The sequence below is a fragment of the Mytilus californianus genome, unplaced genomic scaffold (genome assembly GCF_021869535.1).
Source record: "Mytilus californianus isolate M0D057914Y unplaced genomic scaffold, xbMytCali1.0.p SCAF_5, whole genome shotgun sequence".
NCBI lineage: Eukaryota > Metazoa > Mollusca > Bivalvia > Mytilida > Mytilidae > Mytilus > Mytilus californianus.
In genome coordinates, this window is record NW_026262701.1 from 105,994,181 (window position 1) to 106,016,168 (window position 21,988).

Sequence of the window (21,988 nt, forward strand, 5' to 3'; positions counted from 1 at the left end):
GACAACCTGTTGTTGGGTTGCTGCCGCCTGAATTGGTAGTTTTAAGGAAATTTTGCAGTTTTTGGTTATTATCTTGAATATTATTATAGATAGAGATAAACTGTAAACAACAATAATGTTCAGCAAAGTAAGATCTACAAATAAGTTGTCATGACCAAAATTGTCAGTCGACCCCTTTAGGAGTTATTGCCCTTAATAGTCAATTTTTAACAATTTTTCGTAAATTTTTGTAATCTTTTACAAAAATCTTCTTCTCTGATACTACTGTGACAAATTTAACCATACTTTGCCATAATCATTATTAGGGTATCTAGTTTAAAAAAATTGTATGATGACCCCGCCTTCCAACCATCATGGCCGACTTCGTTAAAAATAGAACATAGGGGTAAAATGCAGTTTTTGGTTGATATCTCTGAAACTAAAGCATTTAGAGGAAATCTGAAAGGTGGCAAAAATGTTCATCAGATTTAGATTTATCTGCCCTGGAATTTTCAGACGAATCTGACAACCCGTTGTAGGGTTGCTGCCCCTGAGTTAGTAATTTTACCAAAATTTTGCAGTTTTTTGTTATTATCTTAGATATCATTATAATATTTAATATCTAATACTATTAATTATGATTTTAACCTTATTTTACATGATTTTCAAAGCATCAGTAAATACAGATGAGCGACACAGGCTCTTGAGAGCCTCTAGTTGAATTTACCTTGGAGTTCGGTTTTTTTGTTAATTCGTTTTATAAATATAATGGTATCAATGGATATGAATAACGACCGGTTTATCGTAACACTTTTAGTAGGGCTTTTATACTCCTACAATCCAAAATTGAATCGTTTGTAATTTTTCCCGAACCTAACCAGTTGATACGGACATCAAGTTTTAATATACTTTGAACGTAGTTGAAATTGTTTTCATGTTCTCATCGATTTTGTTATCCTTTCTACCAGATTTCTGTAAATATGCTTTCATGTTTCGGGTAGTTTTTAATTCCATTTTTCATATTTCTCTCGATTTCTGATTTTATAAAAGACACGAAAAGACTTGAAAGTTTATACATCAATCAGAGAATATTTTATATTTAACAAAGTCGAAGAGAAATATGGCAATATACTAAAACGACTAACAGACACAAACAAAAACAAGTACAAACCACTAGATGGAAAACTAAAGTCTTAGCAAAACGAACCCCACCAAAAACCCCGGGGTTATCTCGGGTGTTTCTGAAAGGTAAGCAGATCCTGCTCCTAATGTTGCACTAGTCGTTTAGTAAGCTTATTTCAATTTGAATGAAGAAGGCGTGGTTACCCTACTACAGCTACACTTTGATTTCCTTTTGTATGACTACATTTTTTTATTAGGTAAATATGGTTGCAACTGAATTTATTTCAATATCCTTTCATGATTTCTTGTTAAGGTTATTTTGATTGTTTCGATTTGAATATTTGTTTTCTGTTTTTTTAGAGGTTCATGTCATTCAACCTCTTCTGAAATGAGATTAGTTGCATTTTTATTTGTCATTGTCTTTTTCCTCTTTCCTCTTTCGGACTTCTTTTTGGATTGAAAGTTTGTATCTTATATTATGCCTGACTTCTTATATATGCAATGTTTCTCTATGAAATTTTTATTTCTCATTTGTGCAATTTTTATCACTTTTCACAGCTGCCATTTGCTTATACTTCTCACACTTGTTTTTGTTTTTCGTCTATATCTTCTTTTGATTCTCACATATGCTATGTTTTTATTGATGAATAAAATGGTAGTTACATACCAATCGCACATCATGGAATGTCAAAACATTCTGAAATCTTATTGATTAGAAATTGTCCAAATTTTTTTTTAATGATCACTTTTTTTTTCAATAAACAACCCGATTAAAATGTAGTATTAGATATCAGTAACGTCCAAACTTTTGAAGCTTATTGAAATGAATTATTGAAACAAGACATGAAAAGCATCTTTAATGACTGAATAATGAATATGAGCAAGTTTAAACCAAATATCCATAACATTATGACACATTGTTCTTAAACAAAGGAACCATGTTCCCTAACTTGACATCGTTGTGAGATCTGTGGTAATGTGTACTATGATGGTCGCAGAAACAGAAAATGTTTTTCAATGTTTTTCTAAAGGACTTATTCACAGCACAATATAGCACAAAGTTTACAGAGAAGTTCAATGCCTGCATGAAATTTGTCACATGTTTTATCATTAGCAGTGTGTAGTTCTTACCGTGTGTTTCATTTGTAACTTTCGTATATATGAATTTCAGTACTTCTGATGGTGATACAAGTATTAGGAACAGCACAACAACGGCTACCAGAGTAGCAGTGACACTGTTCAATGCGTTATCAGACTGTTTTCGTTTAGGTTTGATAAGACGACTGCGTGTTTTCGATGAAACTGTTGAGTACAGATCTGGATCACTTGTTGGAGTTGTTACGGAAGTGGTAGTGCTATTAAAGCGACACCTATTCCCATCGTGTCCATTTACCATTTGCTTCCTCAATTTCTTAGCTCTGTGGATTTTGTAAATCAGACAAGCATTGAAATATAACAAAGCTGCACATGGAATAAAATCGAAAAGTAAAGCCCAGATCATTCTACGTAAAGCTATCATATCACGCCCGTATTCCTTTCTAGCTGTTATCTCGTACAAAACAGTATTATCTACACATTTTGTCTTTTTGAGGATATTTTCGAAGAAAAGAGGTATAGAAAATATCATACACAACATATATACAAGGAAAATTGTAATTTTTGTCTTCTTTAATGATATTATTTTTCTAGCTTTGAATGGATGACACACTGCTAAATACCTCTCTCCGGCCATAACTACAATTAGCCACGTGCTTGTGATGATGAAGACTGTGATAAGACTAGATCCCAGCCATTCATAATAGAGGATTGCGTTTTGTTCGGTGTAATTTGATTGACTAGGCATTAATGTGAATAACAAGGCTAGAAGGCAGAACATAAAATCAGAAACCGCTAATCCAATCAGTCCTAGATGTGCTGATTTTTCCATTTTAGTGAGGGATCTGTGAATTTTTTCCTTTGTAAGTACAAGAAGATTAAGCAAGTTTCCGACTAATCCAAATGCACAAACAACTGGCACTCCAACTTCCATGAAATAGAAATGTATTTGTCTTTCTAAAACGGCTTGTGGGGACAAATCTGGTGGTGGTTCTGTTGTCATATTCCCTAGACTTCTGTTAAGACAGCCAGCCATTTTCTACGAAAAGAAAGAAACGAGAAGTTTGCAATACAAATTAAAAATCACCATAGTTAGCCTATTATATCAGATAAACACATTACCGACTACTTTGTAAAATTAACACTCTGGATAGTTATTGATTGGTTATTGCAAAAGAAAATAGAAGTTATGGTTCACTCGTCAATCATGGAAGCTTAAGTTATAAAGTATTTTTTATGTTTAGTTTATTGAATTAACAGTATGTATGTGGTATTTTAACAAATAAAAGACTGCACACATTTTTCTATGAAAAACAGTTTTTATCTGTGTTTAAGATATTTACGCAGTGTAATTTCAGGAAAGTGTATTCACCTACTTAAGAAGTTCATCGACAAATTTTAACATTAAAAAAGGATCCATGTTAAAAATTAATAAACACCTGTCATAGACTTAAGTATGAACTTCGGCTGAATGACTTATCATTTTTCGATAATTAATAACCTTTCATATAAAAGTGCAGATTTTATGCCAAGAAGAAGTTTAGTAAAGACCTAAACATGACCGGAGATTGTTTTCATTTTGATACCAAATTGACATTACGTCGTTTCTTAACAAACTGAACTGATTGCAAATTATTTTAAAATGTTGGAGTAGTTGTTACTTCAAATGGAAATGTATGATACTGAGAAACAAATTGTTTCATTAAATGTTAATGCTTGCAAAGTTTTATGATAAGGGTTTACACTTGATTCAACATTTAGATACTTTATGATTATTTGTTGTTCAACGAGATTGTTACCGAGTTAAACTAAATTACTAAAATTGAAGGAAAACACACAGTTGTGATGATTGATAGTTAGCGAGACAAACGAAGTCCATACTAGCCTGGCAATCTAAGAAAAACAGAAATCGACTTTCTCAACGCTTTTGAGTACATGAAGGTCTTTTTTGTCATGGCATTGTCAGTTCGTTTTCGACTTATAAGTTGGAACATACCTTCGGAATCGTTCGACTCTCTCCAACATAAAATATTTGGACACGTTGAAACTCCCAAAGGACCTTTAGCTTGAACAATGTGGATTAATGTCACCTTTTTGAAACTATAGTTTATAGTATCACTTAAACAACCATTTTGCTGACGAAATAAGTATATTATTTATGAATATTTTAATAAACTCAAAATCACTTTAATCTTGCAGCATTCTTCTTGTAATGTAAGTTTAACTCCCAATGACATTTTACGAATAATTTTGAGAAAACGAGTAATGTTAAAGGGTTTGATTGTGCAATGGTTTAATTGTAGATAGCAGGAAAACTTCATGTAAAATATAAGGAAATATTTTGGATAGATGAACATGAGATATTAAACAATCTTTTTTTGCAATGGTAACATATATTTCTTAGATATGCTATATAAAAGATTGTAAATGTAACAGATCTAGACTTTCAATTCCAAAACAAATACCATTGTAATCAGAATTTATGCTTACTAAGACCACTTTGTTCCAGTTTAATGCTCTGCGATGTTGATGCCGTGACCAGGATGAATCTTAATCGTCGTTCAATTTGGTCTGGTCATATAAGCGCAGATTCTAGTCATAAAAAGAAATTTTAAAGATGTTCGACATGAGGAAGATAGATTCTTGGACCCGGAGGAGTTGTCAATTATATTGAATACTCTGCAACTGAAGCTGGATTTTTAGGCAAATAAGATATCGAGAGTACAAGAGCTGAATGACGAAGTAACCGAAAAGGGGAAATTTGAAGCAGACATGTATACTTTTAACTTGAGGGGAAAGAATCATCATGTCACCAAGCTTATTTTACTGAAAGAAACATCTCTAAATAAAAATGCATTTTTTTTACTTTACTATTAGAAACTACACACTCTATTCATAGCATGAATTCTTCAAATACCGAACACCTGAACAAATCAAACTTAATTTTTTTTTCAAATTCCACCCATCATCTAGTTGCATTATCATCATCTAGTTACATTTTTTAACACAACAGAGTAGCCTATCTCAATCTTTCTACTTTGGACCTAGTTATACTTCAATGACAGTCGTTTTGGGACTGATATAAGACAGCCCTACGTGCAAATACAGTCGTAATTTAATTATTTGAAATCGTTACTTAAAGATGAAGCTCCGAAATCAGTGACGGGATTTGCTCTCTCTGATGCAAAACATAAAATGGCAATTCTCTATTACAAGAAAGATATGATCAAGAACACAAAATTACACAGGTATATACATACACGGATTGGTATTACGTCGCCTATTTACACATTCTGGCTTCCGACATTATTATGATAGCATTTAAATATACACTAGAGGATTGGAATCACTAGGACAAACTGATGATTCAAACGGAGCATTAGGAGTACCAGCCAAATTGAACAATTTTCTAGAAGACATGGAAAATTGCAAAAGAAATTAGTTCTACTAACATACGATTCACTGAATTACTAAGAGGCGGCATATCTAATAATTGCAATATTAGTGTAAGTACATATTGAAGTCGATATCTCAACTCACAATCCCGCAGCTACTGTAGAATATTTCACAAATATGAAGTGGTGTAATCATCTCTTACACACGTCAATAATTCTCACCAAAACATCAGGCTTCATTCTAAACGGTTCATATATTGCCACGAATCACATGCCCGAGTACCAAAGGGACTGATTATAAAGCCCAGATGGCAGTCGTTAAGAGAGACTGCTTATGCTTAAGCTGTTTATTTGTGTTGATTTAATCAAACAAAAAGATCATTAGTCAGTGTAGGAGTACTTGGTATTATCGTAAATATTGTGAAGCTATACCTAACGGTCGCCCATTCACCTACATATCATCGGATCCTACGATTAATCAACCTGTGACACCCTCTCGTTCACCCTAGTTATTGAGGATGACCACTTCACCCTACAGCTGAACTCTAGTTAAAACGTCGGAGATTAGATTACATTAGATTAATAATAAAAAAAAATAAAACACCCATTAGTTTTTCTTTTTTGCTACCTCGATTTGTCTCTTCCCAATCGATTTACGAGATTTGAACATCAGAAAAGTACTTTCGCCTTAATTTTCAGACGAATAACCTCTAAAATGACATAAAATGCATGCACAACACCTGGAGATGAAATATTTCCAATAAGAAGCAAAATAAAAAATCAAAGTGTGATTTTCACAGGAAGGTTTTTAATTAAGAAAAAAAATTGTTTATTTATAGTATAGTCGTGAATTATTAACGGTACTGTGCTGATGAAATAAGAGAGCATGTGGTGCAATGTCTTTTGATTTATTTTTCATTGGTTTTTTTATTTTTTTATTTATTTGTTGCTCAATCTTTGCCTAGTCGTTGTCAGATTGACTTTCTCTTAGTTATCTTATCATTTGCATTAGATAACAAATGTTTTGATACAGAAAAGCAATTTTAACATTTGATACAATTAATGTATAGAGAAAAAAGAAGTTAGTCAAGCGAATTTGATCATATTTGGTTGCAAAATACAAAGTTGGAATATTATGGACGTAAATAATATTTTGCAATAATATATCTAAAGTATTAAGGGCGTTTTTAAAATTTTTACCTATCAATTATGAAGATAGAAACTAATAATTTACGATGAAAGCTACAAGTTAATCTTTGTCGATCTTAACTTATCATAAACAAGTGATTTAAACGAAAAATGGCCATTATTATTTTACTTGCTGATGATTTACTTTTGGTCAAAATCTGGCAGATTATTTACATCGATATGCTTTAAGTCTATCAGCATATATATTATTATAAGTATTTAAGAGAATTAATAGTCTCTAATGTGTTTGAGCTTTTGCCATTTGATAAGGTACTTTCCATTTGGAATTTTCCTTGGAGTTCGGTAGTTTTGTTATTTTACGTTTTTATAGTGTTTATCAATGAGAGTTCTGATCTTTTGATAAAAAATTATCATGACCTGATATCTTTTTATAGAAGACAATTTCTGAACTCTACAATTGTCTTCACATATTGTGTGTTCTGATAGTATTTCTTATCAATTCTTTTATATTTTATTATACTTAAGACATTTCAAATTAAGGAAGTACAATACTGCTATCATGTTGCTGTCATCCTTAACACTCTGTACATGACTGGCAAATTAAATCGGCTTGTATCTTACTCAATGCTACTTCTGTTTTCAATGTATATAACTGACAGGTATTCATTATGTTTACTCTTGATATTAATATAGTAAGGAAGGATTTCATTACTATTTTTGCTTTTAATGACAGTTAATACCATGAAAAATTATCACTGTATGTGATTTCATAACGTTTGATTTTGCAATATTACAGACATTGTTTTATTTAGGAAATGGTGTTTCTTTGACTAAGGGTGTAATATTTATGAACATTTTATGACAATAAAAAAAAAAACAAAAAAAAACATGATGTTATATATTTCAAATTGCATGCTTCACAATCAATGGCTACGTTTTTGTTAATTTTGAGTGTTGAGTTTTTGCATCATTGTGATAATGATCTCTCTGTCTCTATCGCTTCGTATTTTGGATACTTTAATACCTATCCGAAAACTTGTTCTATTATTGAAACGGAGTTTATACCGTTTTTACAATTGTTATGGTAACAATCCATACAATTCTAATCGTCTGTACAAAGCAGACCTTCATAAGTATACCGAAGTCGTTAATACTTGCAAATGTTCAATATATTTAGTAACTAAGCCATTACAGTTATAAAAAAGGCTGCTTTAATTTTGACTATTCTATTTTATTTGTTATGAAGACATTTGAAGCTTGACAAATTAAAAGACTGTTGACATTCCATGAAATAAATAGTTTAAATGTAAAAGTGTTTCATAAAAAAACGAACTCCAAGACAAATTCCTAAAGGGGAAGTCCATAAAAACTGACAAAATCAAACTCTATGGATCAAAGTAATAAGTGAAAAAAACAATTGCCATATTCCTGACTTGAAACTGGCATTTTCCGAAGAAAATGGTGGCTTAAACCTGGTTTTATAGCTAGTAGATGTAATGGGTATTTCTTTTAAATAACCGCCAAACAGGTTCACAGGAACCACTCTTATAAACGAACATGGAATTTGCAAATATTATTTCCTATCCCAATCCTTATTACTAATTATAGAGTTAAGAGTTTTTGAGTATTTTGTTAAATCGTTCCACTTAATAAATCAGTGTTATCTAAGTGGAGTTACAACTATATTATTGCATGAGAATTGACAAGTCGTTTATTTTTTTATTTATTTGTTATCAGATATTTGCAGAAATCAGTAAAGAAATAACGCTTCTCTTATTTTTGTGCTTTTTTCACATTTCTTGATCGGTGTGAGAAAAATATTTCTCCTCACTAGTGAAATATTTGTTCTCGGCAAATGATTGGTCGAAATCTAATTACGACGTCAGATTTTCTTGGGTTTCTTCTGAATTTCCTATTGTGACGTCATGAAAAAAAGCGACCATGCCTGATGACGTCACATATAAAGAACACAACTTTCTGCAAATCTTTGAAAAGGAAGGATAAAAATCATTAGAGAAACAGATTCCACCACTATAACTCGTATATTACGATATTTCTGCACTCTCAACAGTTAAATTTTAATTATTTAAAAAGCTCGGCAAGCCCCGCGCTTTAAATATTAAAATTTAACTGTCTCGAGTGGAGAAATATCGTAACACACTTGTTGCAGTGGTGAAATCTATATTTCTCTAACTTGTGATGGAAATGACCTAATGATTGTGTGAATATTTTTTATATGAAACAAGCGTTTTCATTGTGTTGTAAAGATTAAAAATACAAGGATCGTTTTCAAAGGATAAGTACCCCAATTTTTTACCAAAAGATGGTTTGTAACTCGAAAGAAAGATAATTTCGAAAACTTTAAATTATAAGTTTACAGGATTTATGTTTCTTTCATTTACAAACGTATGTAACATCGACCGTAACTTTCAATTAAAAAACTCATCTTAATAACAAAGCAATGTACAAACTACATACCCTCAGAAAATGTGCGCCAAAAATGGTGTCCATCAATGATAGATTTGAGATATTTGTTTCCGTTAGACACTTTTCATGTCTGAGGACTTAAGCGACATTTTATATGGTTGGTTCAAGAACCTCTTATTTACCTGTAAATGGTCCATCGAGGTTTTTATCGAATTTGATCTTAATTAATTTTACACATTGAAAGTTCTTGTTAGATTTTAATTAACAGACATTAAATATTAAAAACACGTATTGTAATAAACACAATATTGATTATTATTTTGGACGTACTTCACACTGTTGTGTTTCTAATACCTTATTTCTATTGTTTGAATTAAATTTATACTTTAACTTTTTGTATTGCCATGCTGGTGATGCCTGCCTTAAGAATAAGCTTTCACAAAACATGTTTAACCCCGCAGCATTTTTGCGCCTGTCCCAAGTCAGGAGCCTCTGGACTTTGTTAGTGTTGTATGTTTTTTTAAATTTTAGTTCATTTATATGTTTTGGAGTTTAGTGTGACGTCCATTTTCACTGAACTAGTACACAATTTTATTTAGGGGCCAGCTGAGGACCACCTCCGGGTGCGGGATTTTCTCGGTGCGTTGAAGACCCATTGGTGGCCTTCGGCTGTTGTCTGCTCTTTGGTCGGGTTGTTGTCTCTTTGACATATTCCCCATTTCCATTCTCAATTTTATTTCACATATAACCTTAATCAAAGGAAACTACAAATACAGTTAGATGTGCTCCTTATCTTGAATTACATGTAGACATCGATATTGAGATGAAAACGAGAAAAACACTTCAGTCGTCTACTTAACGTTCCACATATTTGGCAAAATTTTTAAGCATTACCTGCCTATGCAAATTATATTCAAGATTTTGTGTTTTTTGTCAATGGTTTGATACTTACCAGGATTTATAAATGAAACTTGACAAAGTACAACATTTGCAATCATGGCTTTGCTGAACAAAGTGGAATATCTGTTTCACAGATGACCATGTACATGTTCAATTGTCTTAGTCACAATCCCATACTTTCACAAGTAGTTGTACGTATATCACTCTCATAAAAAGGTACTGTTTACACTTCCGCCGAAACTTACTTCAGCTTGGCTTTCTGTTGGCTCTTTCATTGCCCTCGGGATGCATCTTTTTATTTTTCTTGCAAGATTATTATTTTATTGAAATGAATTGGGGGTTTACGATGAATTTAAATTTTTTAAATTCTTTCAATAAAAAAAAAAATATTTGATCGTGAATCTTTAATTTAATGATTTAATTATTGAACTTAGCGCACATGCTACATTGGTAATGATAAACTAGATTAAAAACAGATTATGAAGTGTGTTAGTTATTGCTGATGATGCTTTATGCAGCGTTTAGTGATTATATCGGCACAACATAAATCGAGAGAAACTTGCACATGTTCACAGACAAAATAATTGAATTTAAAACACCGTAACATTGATTAAGAAAATGCACATAAAAAACTGAAATTACATACTCTATAGCAATAACTCAATGGGTACAAATGCGTTTAAATTCAAAGATATTAGTTTTACTGAAAAAAGGGTTAAGTTGAACAGATTATACATTAGTTAAAGAATTGTCTTTAGGAGACATCAAATATATATTGTGTACCGAGTTTGCAATATTTGTGAATAGGAAAACCTTTTGAAAAACTTCAGAATTTAACTTTTTTATTTTTTGAAATCAATAAAGATGAACGACAGAGAAATTATATGTTACAGAATCAAACAAGCTTAACTGATCGCATGCTTTATTCTTGTGAAATATTGCACACTGATTATACACATCAAAGAAATTGAGCAAGTTCTTACAGTCGATCTTTTATTTAAAGACGGCACTGTCAATTATTAAGAATATTGTTAGAACTGGTTATGTATGTCATACAGTACTGTTGCAAAAATGTGAACTAAATACCTTCTGTAGATGATTGAGTTTCTGACTTAAACATTTAGAAGATAACATAATGTCTATTAAATTATTAGAAGGGCATCCGCTAGTTTAGATTTGTTCAGCTATTTTGCATTTGTGTTTAACGGAAAGAAAAGCCAGGAAAACTGGTCGTCAAAGTCTTCTGTGGCCATAAACTGTATACATTAAAATGAAGTCAGTTATATTTTCATCGGGGTTATGTCTGAAATACGACATTGACAAACATAATTGTTATATGCATTTATGGTTGAGATCGTATATAAGATCATTTTGCATATTCCATGAAACAGATGCAACGTCAAATCACTATTACTAATACAATTATCCGATTTATTGCATCAAAATATTTCCATTTTATACAAAATTAATATAAAGTATAATTTCTTCTGTCTACTTAGATGAACATCTTCTAAGAGTTTTCCAGACCATCCTTTTCGCCTCCTACGATTGTAGCGGAAAGAGATTTCTCAGGTCAATTTTGTCTTTGTTTACAAATGAAAATTGTTTCATGGTTGATACCCATTTCGAGTCTGTTTTGTTTGGGACAAATTTAAGCACTAGTCTCCCAGTGACAATGGCCAGAAGTGCCTAAGATGAAGAAACTATTCATTATGAATGAGATGCTATTCACGTTGAAGTTAGTGATGTTTCAGCTAAATATGTTTGGAGAAATATTGATTTCGTCCTGTCCTGTATGTTCTACACAACCCCTTGTCGGCCCACATTTTCTTGCAGTTTACAAACGCATTTTGTGCGCATGATACTCGTGATTTTCGGCATATATTTTGTGTAGAAGTAAATGAATAAATTCGCGGAGAAGTTTGCTGGTTAGAGATAGTTTTATGATAAATATTCCTTTCAAATTGTATTAAAAGAAACGGTGGTCTGTTATTTGATAAAACATGAGGATTTTGTCAAATTTAGAGGTGCAAACATTGAATAATCGAAATTGTACTTCTACATATACACATATTAAAATAAAGCATGCTTATGATGCATTCCAATTTTTTAAAATTTTTGTAGTTTCCTTCATTGAGTAAAGTTGTAATTAACCTCATATCGAATTCAACCAGTTACCTACTTATTTCCCACCAACAATAGAAGTATAGATAAAGCAGTCCGTGTATCCGTCTAAGTGTCATTACCAAGTCAATTATATTCGTTTATCACTACACGGTTGCTATAGTAATTGTTAATATAATTGACATTTACCATTTTTGTTAAAAAGTTTCAACATGTTTCAACATGCCAAGATAATGGAAATGTGAATGAATTAAATTCGTTAACGTAACGACGACACATTATCTTTGAAGTCCTTGTCAAACGTTGCATGAAACATTTTCTCACGGCCTCCCAAGCAAGAAGATGCACGGGATTTTTTACTAAATCTACAAAATGTATACACACTGAAAATATATTTCCCTTTAGTTCTCATGTCTGTGTACATTTGCACATGAAAAATGTTGGTCATATCTTTTGGAGCAGTTCATTGAAGTATGAATGTCTTTAAATTTTGTCAATTTGCAGGCTATTTTTGTCATTTTAATTGGGTAAGAGTAACGATAATATACCAGTATGATTGACAATCGCCGTGATCACCAAACAATCAGAGGCAAGGTGGGACCTTTATTACAATGTCCCATCTCCGTAAATGCCAATCATATTGACCAAATTACTAATCATCCTCAGTCTTGTATAATTAAACAGACCCTTCATTATACATTTCAATACACAACAAATACTTAACCTCATTATTGAATACACAAATGCATCTATATAGAAATGATAAGATTTATTCATTGCATATTACTTTTGATCTACACTACATACAGTGATTCTGTAAGTTATGTCTGAAAGATAAATGAAAAAGGATTAACAAGATTCTTTTTTCTAAAGAAAAGACAAAATAAGAAGTCTAGATACAAACATGTATAAAAAAAGGTATTCAAGTGAGGTCTACATTTTACTTGATAAAAATGTGCAATCCTCATCTGTAATTAATCAATAATTTAGGATACACCTATCAGTCTTTGGCTTGATACAGTAAGTAAAATTTCAAAACTCTTATCCTGAGCAATCTGATATTGTTTTTATACGCCCGTCAAATTTTTGACGGGACGTATTATGGTATACAAATGTCCGGCGTCCGTCCGTCTGTCTGTCTGTCCGTCTGTCTGTCTGTCCGTCTGTCTGTCCGGCGTAAACATCTCGCACCGTAACTTGAGAATGACTTATCCAATTTCATGAAACTTAACATAGTTGTTTCTTATGATGGTCAAACGATCTGTATACTTTTTGATGAAAATAAGATTAAAACTTTTTGAGTTACGGGACTTAGTAACTAAAATAGGTGTGTGTTTATTTTCACATGTCGCGCCGTATCTCAAAAACAATTTATGATTATTGCTTGAAACTTTACACACTTCTTAGTTATATTAATTTTAAGATCTGTATACTTTTTGGTGATGATTCAAAATTTTATTTTAGAGATATTGAGTATTTTGTTAAAAAAGGGGGAGGGTTTTTTCACATGTCGCGCCGTATCTCAAAAGAGTTTATGATTATTGCTTAAAACTTTACATACTTCTTAGTTATATTAACCTTAAGATCTGTATACTTTTTGGTGATGATTCAAAATTTCATTTTTGAGTTATTGAGTATTTTGTAAAAAAAGGGGGAGGGGTTTTTCACATGTCGTGCCGTACATCAAAAATAATTTATGATTATTGCTTAAAATTTTACACACTTCTTAGTTATATTAATCTTAAGATCTGTATACTTTTTGGTTTTGATTCAAAATTTTATTTTTGAGATATTGATTTTTTTTTTTTTTAAAGGGGGGGTTTTCACATGTCGCGCCGTATCTCAAATACGATTTATGATTATTGCTTAAAATTTTACACACTTCTTAGTTATATTAATCTAAAGATCTGTATACTTTTTGGTTTTGATTCAAAATTTTATTTTAGAGATATTGAGTTTTTTGTAAAAAAGAAAGGGGGTTTTCGCATGTCACGCCGTATGTCAGAAACTATTTATGCTTATTGCATAAAAATTCACACACAAGACGACGGGCGTATCATGCGCTCATGGCGCAGCTGTTTATTTTAGTTTATTCTCCATCAAATGTCTTTTAACAATATAAGTCGTTTGGATACAGGAAGTGTACTTTTGCAATTAAGAATAAAGGATAATTGATAAACTTGATTAAAAGAATCTTTAATTGATAATTTCATCTTTTCTAAAGATAGAACGTAAAAGGTGAAACATGTAACATCGAAGATTATTTGGTTTAGATATGAAATTGCAATTTAATTGGTCTGCAAATCAGGGGACCCGCTATCATTGCTTCACATTTAGCTCATTTTATCTACTGAAAAAGTACTTATCGTTAACGCAATTGTCAGCAATAGTGCTACAATAATGTTCTTTTTTGTCCACACCATACCTAAATATAATTTGAAATTATTCAAACTACTCTTCCAATCTTTCCATAAGTGAATGCCATCACTTTGATTTAGCTCACTTGGCCCAGTCAGCTTTTCATATCACTTAGCGTTCATAATCGTCAACGTTCGTTAACTTTTACCAAAATCTTCTCCTACGAAATTACTGGGCCAAATTGAACCAAACTTGCCCGCAATCGTCATTGGGGTATCTAGTCAAATGCATCTAAAGGATTGATTAACTTAAATTTAAGTTACAGAAATGGGTGATATGATCGATAAGTCTACACGGACTCTACAAACAATATCATCATTAGAAGGTGATATCCCGTTAGTTATAAGTGTTCTACAGGTATTGCCAAACTTGCAAACGAAATCTTTGTATCTATTAATGAATTTGGTATAGTAAGTACTTTGTGGTAACGAATTACCTGACTTATACATTATCAGTGATACATATATTACGGTCATTGTAATCTAAAACGTCACCACAAATACCGGCAAATCGAAGTAGTTGGACCTAGAAAATTCCTCATTACATAGTTGCACATACTTGTGTATCTGTCTATTTATATTTATTGATATGTTTATATTAGGTCATTTGACCATCGATAGACTTCGCTGGTCCTTCCGTTGGTTAATTAATTAGATGACGTCTAGTTTTAAATACTCACGAAATGCTGATACTTTATAACGAGTCCATACATTGTTAATTGTTTCTTTTAGACTTCTGTAATTTCGAAATACATTTTAGTATGTTATAAATCAAATATTAGAATTTGGGTCACATCGATGATCACGAATTTGACAGCTAACATTAAAAGTTATGTATAAGTCCAAAGTTTACCATTAATTGAACGCAAAATACTGATAATTGTGTAAATATTTGACAAGAAAAAGCAGTAAAGTATTCGCTTCAGTATTCGAAGTCCGTAGCGGAGGGAGCATTAATGTTTACCCTTGTCCGTGTGTACGTATGTTCCGAAATCGGTTTCCGTTCTCTAACTTTAGTTTGCCTCAACGAAATATTTTGAAACTTACACACAATGCTAATTACCACGAAACCCATATCAAGATCTTTTTTTTTTTTGCGTTACTTCTACCGTTCTGGAGTTATGCCCCTTCATAAATGGAAGAAATGCTGAATTTTTCTTTTCCCTTCTCTTACTTTGCTTGTTTCAACCAAATGTTATGAAACTTACACACAATGCTTATTACCACAAATCAAGTTTGATTTTGGGTGGCTTCACTTTAACAGTTTTCTAGTTATGTCCCTTTATAACGTTATATGCAAGCGGAGGCATCTGTGTCCATGGCATCTGTGTCCCATGGCCACATTTTCCATTTATTTGATTCTAGCGTCATTTATAGGTCTTGTGTAGACGAAACGCGCGTGTGGCGTACAAAATTTTAATCCTTTTATCTATGATGAGTTTATATATGTTTTTTTGTTTTAATTTTAATTTTCGTAAGATTGAACTTATTTAAAAATTCACGACAAATACCAAATCGTTCACGAAAGTGAATTTCAATAAGAGTATGGTATACTTTAATCTCCTTGTCCGTCTGTTTTATCCACCTATAATGTCCGTTAGATAATACTCAGTCTGAAAATGTCATAATGCTCCGTTATACTGTGTAACCGAATATCAGATATGCCAAGCAGTCACTTCCTTTTTGTCGATATGTTGACTGAACATGCAATTTTTCTTCGATGTCTTATACCAAGTAGGAGTATACTTTGGACGACATCCTGTACAATTCCTTAATTTACCAGAAGGTATTTCCTGAATATAAATTCTCAACAAATGATTGCTTTATGAAAGAGTTACAATTTGAGCAATTAATGGGCTTTGCGAACCTTTATTCCTTTTGATGTCATGAAACACGTTAGCGGAAGGGGCATTCAGGTTTATCCTCCTTGTTCGTCTGTACGTCCGTCCGTACGTCCCGAAATTAGTTTCCATTCTTTAACTTTAGTTTGCCTTGACCAAATTCTATGAAACGTATACACATTGCTAAATACCACAAAAAACAGATCAAGCTCGAATTTGGGTTGCTTCACTGTCACCTTTCTCGAGTTATGTACCTTTATAAATGGAAAACTGCTTAATTTTCCGTTTCCGCACTCTAAATTTAGTTTGCCCCAAGCAATTGTACTGAAACATATAAACAATGCTCATTATCACCAAACACCAATCAAGTTCCACTTTTGGTCGCGTTTAAATGTTCTTGAGTTATGTCCCTTTATAAATGGAAAAATTGGCAAATTTGCCGTTTTCCGCACTCTTACATTACTTTTCCCAAACCAAATGTTATGAAACTTACAAACAATGCTTATTATCACCAGACACAGATCAAGTTTGAATAAGGGGACGTCACTTTTATTGTTCTCGAGTTACCCCATTACTGTTACATTAATATTGAACAATACGTTATTGAACAATAAGAGCACTCAAACCCCGAGCTCCCTAATGACAACATACAGTAACAAATGTCATTAATTTTCAAAGAATACTAGATGTCAATAGGTCTGATTTAGTACATTGACTCTCGCATATTTACAAGCGGGGGCATCTGTGTCCCTGGACACATTATTCTTTTATTGTAGATGACAATTTATTTATTTATTTGTTAACCTTCGATATTGAAAAAAAAATAATCCCGCAGTTATAGAAACTAACTACAATTTTATTTCTTTTTAGTTTTCCCCTTAGTTTGCCCAAATTACTTTAAAAAAAAACTAAAAGCTTCCTCCTCACCTTATAAGAAAAGCGCTTTGAACGCATAAAATTTATACACAGTTATTTTTATTTTCTAGCACTGGATCGATATCGCAGTTTGTGGTCTATTAGTCCCTTAGGTACTGTGGTACTGACATGATTATAACAAATATTTTTAAAACTATCATTTAAAAGTTATTATGAAAGTAAGGTTCCAACTCCTTCAGACAAAGTTGACCTTAGGACGAATTTGTGTTCTTATTTTTGGATCTTGTTGGGTCATATTGCTTCTCACACACTTCGGGTCTTGATTTTCATTTTTTTCTTTGATAGTTCCTGATGAAGGTAAATACAGAAAAGCGCTCCAAACGCATAAAATTATAATGTGTTATTTTCATTTTTTAGACATAAATTACGGAACTATAAACAACTCTCACATTTATTGGAGATTTAGCTAGCTATACAACCAGGTTTAACCCACCATTTTTTTTCGGAAAATGCCTGTACCTAGTCGGGAATATGACAGTTGTTTTCCACTTGTTAACATGATTTTTTTTCAATTTTTATGAACTTCCCCTGTTTGAATTTATCTTGGAGCTCGGTATTCTTGTTATACTTTTTTTATTAAACTGTAAAATTTTTCATAAACAAGAAATAACAACAAACATGGTACATATAAAATGATGTTTCATTTGAAAACCCCGTTTGCTAGATCGTTTTTTTAACTTGTCCTGTAGTGTTAGTTTTGTCTGCTTAAAAAATAGTTAACTTTTTACACACACAAAATTCACCAATCATAGCTTTGGATTTGTCGTGTATCTATACTGCAAACATAACGAGGTCCAATTTGTTAGCCGGCATGACGTAATAACGACGAATCAAAGAATTCAACTTCACATATAACTAATATAGGACAATGGTGTTGTTTAAAAAATACACCATTCCAGCGACTCTTTTCACAAAAAATCTTACGATTAAAATTGATCGTAAGTTATACTGAAATGTGTATAACTTACGAGTAATTTTACTCTTAAGATTTTTTGTGAAAAGAGCCGCAGTGTCTTTTTTTTTTCCACATAATTAATATTACCAATAATATACAAGTTCAGGGTCGAAGCCGATACCGATATGAATAGTATATGTCACATGTAGTTTCCTGTTGTAGTTATACCTGTTACATTCTGTAAATCCCTCCTATATCAGGAGAACCTGAAATTCTTCCAGTTAGTACACTTTTAAAGAAGTCTTTTTTCTTCCACCTCAATAACACTATTAATTTTGGTTCTAATTAGTTGAAAAATTAAATTTAGTTTATAGTAAGTTTATTGTAGTAAAAAAAACCAGGACGGGTTCAAACATAAAGATTTTGAAAGCAGAGAAAACTGTGCACCTTACAATCAGCATTACTTATCAGATTACAATACGAATACTAAAAATCCAGGCTAAAAATAAGACATAGGTACTTAAATTCAGTCACGGACCCGCGATGTGTATCTAATAGATTACCACTAACGTCCGCGATTAGGGCTTGACTCAGGTTACTATATCTATTTAACTATCCATCGTCGTTCATTTAAGAATTGAAGACGTATAAACTACGTTCGGATGAAAAATAGTTACACGCATTGGGATGCTTTTCTATTTCACTGTAATTATTTGTTCATAAAATTCAACAATGCTTCGTGTTTCTTGACACGATATCCTCCAATATTTTTTTGTTTTAAATTTTGTTTGTAAAGCAATTTACGCACAGCAACTGAAATCCTTAGCAGCTTATTTGTCATATAATAAATGCTAACTAAAAGTTAGGATATGACGTATGATGAAGGTATACCCTTATGTTTTGCTCATAAATTATTAAAATATTTGAAAAGCCATGCTTAACCAACTATATTGTGTGAATTTTAGAAAATGCTAGATTCGAAATATTCAGTTGCATTTTCTTGATACGAGTAGAAGGATATGTTTGCATTTTTAACCGGGTCAGTCTGATATTTTCTTCTAAAAATGCCTATACCAAGTCAGGAATATGACATTTGTTTTTGGTTGATAACGTTTGATTTTGTCAGTTTTTATGGACTTCTTCTTTTTGAATTTACCTTGGAGTTTTTTACTTTTTTATAATACAATGGTAAAATTAAAAAAATATATATAATTTTAAAAGACTTACCTTCGAATGGTTACGTATAAGAAAATCTAAATACGGCAACATTTAATAACTGAACTGTAGATTTCACTCAAAATAAAAAATAATTTACACATTAGAATCTCCCGGTAATGACTTTGTCAACTCGTAATGACAGTATGAACACAATACTACTAATTAACAACTGTGACATTACACTGTACGTATCTTAATCCTCAAATGAAACAGTCTATTCGCCATTAAAAACTATTATCTTATACTTAATTTGCATATTAGATTCCTCCCTATATATTAATTTTCATAGCAATAGAATAATAGCACATTCGCTCTTTTAGTACACTAACGTCTTTCGTGTCTTTCTGTGAAAACATTTTTTATGACTGAGCGTTTTCATGTTGATAACGTTGTTATCATTTAGTTCATTAGTCAGTGAGTAGAAAGAGTATTAACACAATTTTATTATGGGGAAGATATAAAAACAAAGATTATATACAAATATAAGAAGTTGTTAAAGAATTGTTTATAGAGGAAGTATAGATTTATAGACATTTTGTTAGTTTTATGACATCTAACATTCAATGGGTATGCAAGTAGTTTCCTGTCAGTGTCTTTGAGGTGGTTGGCACAATAATATTTGATAATTAATAATTTCTTTTCGGGAAGATAGTTTTGTAATGATTAAAGAGTAACAGTTACAAAGCATCTCTATTATTTACACGTGGTTGAAATGAAATATGTCTGTAATGAGTGTTTTAGTATAATGTTTTGATCATGAGGAAATGAGAGCAATTAAAAAGTTACAATAGATTGGAATATAGCGTTATCCGTATTACATTGTATGCCGACATGAAAAAGCAGATTTATTTTTATTCTACTTTTGTGTCGAGCCTGCGAAAAGCGAGACATAGCGATCCTAGATATGACCAAAATACAGTATCCAGAGCGAAATTTAGTTTTTCTGTATTTTACTGATGAATAGACTTTTTTTTACAGTTAACATTCAGATTTAGTCTGAGGTTAAAGTTTGTTTTTTTTGGCATCAATAACTTTGTCAAACCTAGATGGAATTTTATGGTATTTGGACAGAAGCTTGTTTATGACCAAAAGACAGTATCAAGAGCAAACCTTTGAAAATATATTTTTCGTATTTAACCGATAAATGGACTTAGTTTTTTTACTGTTAACAAGTAGATACAGTTTGGGGTTAAATTTTGTTACACATCAATATCTTTGTCAAACCTTCATAGAGGTTTATGATTTTTGGAAGGAGCTTTTCAATGAGTTAGAGATAGTTTCTGAAGCAACTTTGAAAATATATTTTTTTTTCATTTTTAGTATTTCCTCTGGTAGATACACTTCGTTTTTGCCTCGACTGCGACGAAAATCGCGGAAAGCGAGACATAGGGATTGCTTCTCCGGCGACGGCGTCAACAATTGTTAAGTTTTCTGCTTAAGTTGATTTGATAAGAACTACTTGTGATAGATCATTGATATTTGATATAAAGTTGCATTACTATCGGCACATATCAGTTTGACGATTATTTTCAGGCCTTGCTCACTAAATAATGGTCCAGCGACTGAATTTCACGAACCATGTAGCTGTCATTTATGCCGACAGGCGAAATATATCTCTGTGTCAACATTTGTAAACCTTCATGGATTGTTTGTTATGAATCTTAGACAGAAGCTAATCTGCAAGACCATGAAAAAGCATCTAAAGAAAAAGTTTTAATTATTTTTATAAATTTTGTATTTTACTGATAAATGGACTCACTTTTTTAAGTCAACATTACACTTTCGCACTGATTGCAGCAATCGCAAGCGATGCACAGGGTTCCGTGGAACCACTTGCGAATTTTTTTCGGACATGTGAACTTAGTCATTTTGCAGCAAAACTTATATAACATCTGTTGATATTTGTGGTTTATATTATTAATAAAAATGAAAAGAGAAATTCTTTTTCTTTTAAAAAAAACTTATATGATTAAACTGCTTTTTCTTTAAAAAGGCTTTTGGGCATTTCTTTTTTGTTATATATTCCAAATATTTCCATGAGAAGCTTCATGTTTTCTGTTTCCATTGGGTAAATATCTCTGCTGTTGCAAAGGTCTGATTCTTTGGCTATACTTAAGGTTTTTTTATTTGAACAGCACTTCCAACGTGTGTATTAGGTTTTGGATGCTCAAATACAATACAAACTAGCCTTAAAATGAAGATAAGAAAATATTCATTGGTCGGGTCCAAAATATCATCATCTTACCAGCCACTGTAAACTTATGACACAGATCTACTATTCCTGTATGTACCTAAATGATTGTCGTTCTCATTTTGCACCAAATTGTTCCTTATATGTAAATTATCAAATGTCTTTGTAAACGACACTTGGCCAATGTCCTAGTACGCTACCTTACGCAAATTTGAATTTTGTCAGGAATCTAGAAGGTTTAATTATCTCTTGTTCTTCCCTCTAGCGGTATTTTTTTACAGTTTTCTCCCACATAGATT

At 31.9% G+C, this 21,988-nt stretch overlaps 2 protein-coding genes across 2 annotated transcripts in view; one reads left to right on the forward strand and one right to left on the reverse strand.

Moving 5' to 3' along the window:
- LOC127700466 (ATP-dependent DNA helicase Q4-like) overlaps positions 1-21,988 on the forward strand; it is a 243,950-nt gene that overhangs the window by 147,667 nt on the left and 74,295 nt on the right. The window lies entirely within an intron of this gene.
- On the reverse strand, positions 1,946-19,744 carry LOC127700481 (probable G-protein coupled receptor 139). Its single transcript, XM_052203980.1, has 2 exons — positions 19,508-19,744; positions 1,946-3,235 (listed from the first exon to the last, which is right to left on the reverse strand). Exons 1-2 carry the CDS (start codon positions 19,547-19,549, stop codon positions 2,009-2,011), a joined length of 1,269 nt encoding a protein of 422 aa, XP_052059940.1. The 5' UTR covers positions 19,550-19,744; the 3' UTR covers positions 1,946-2,008.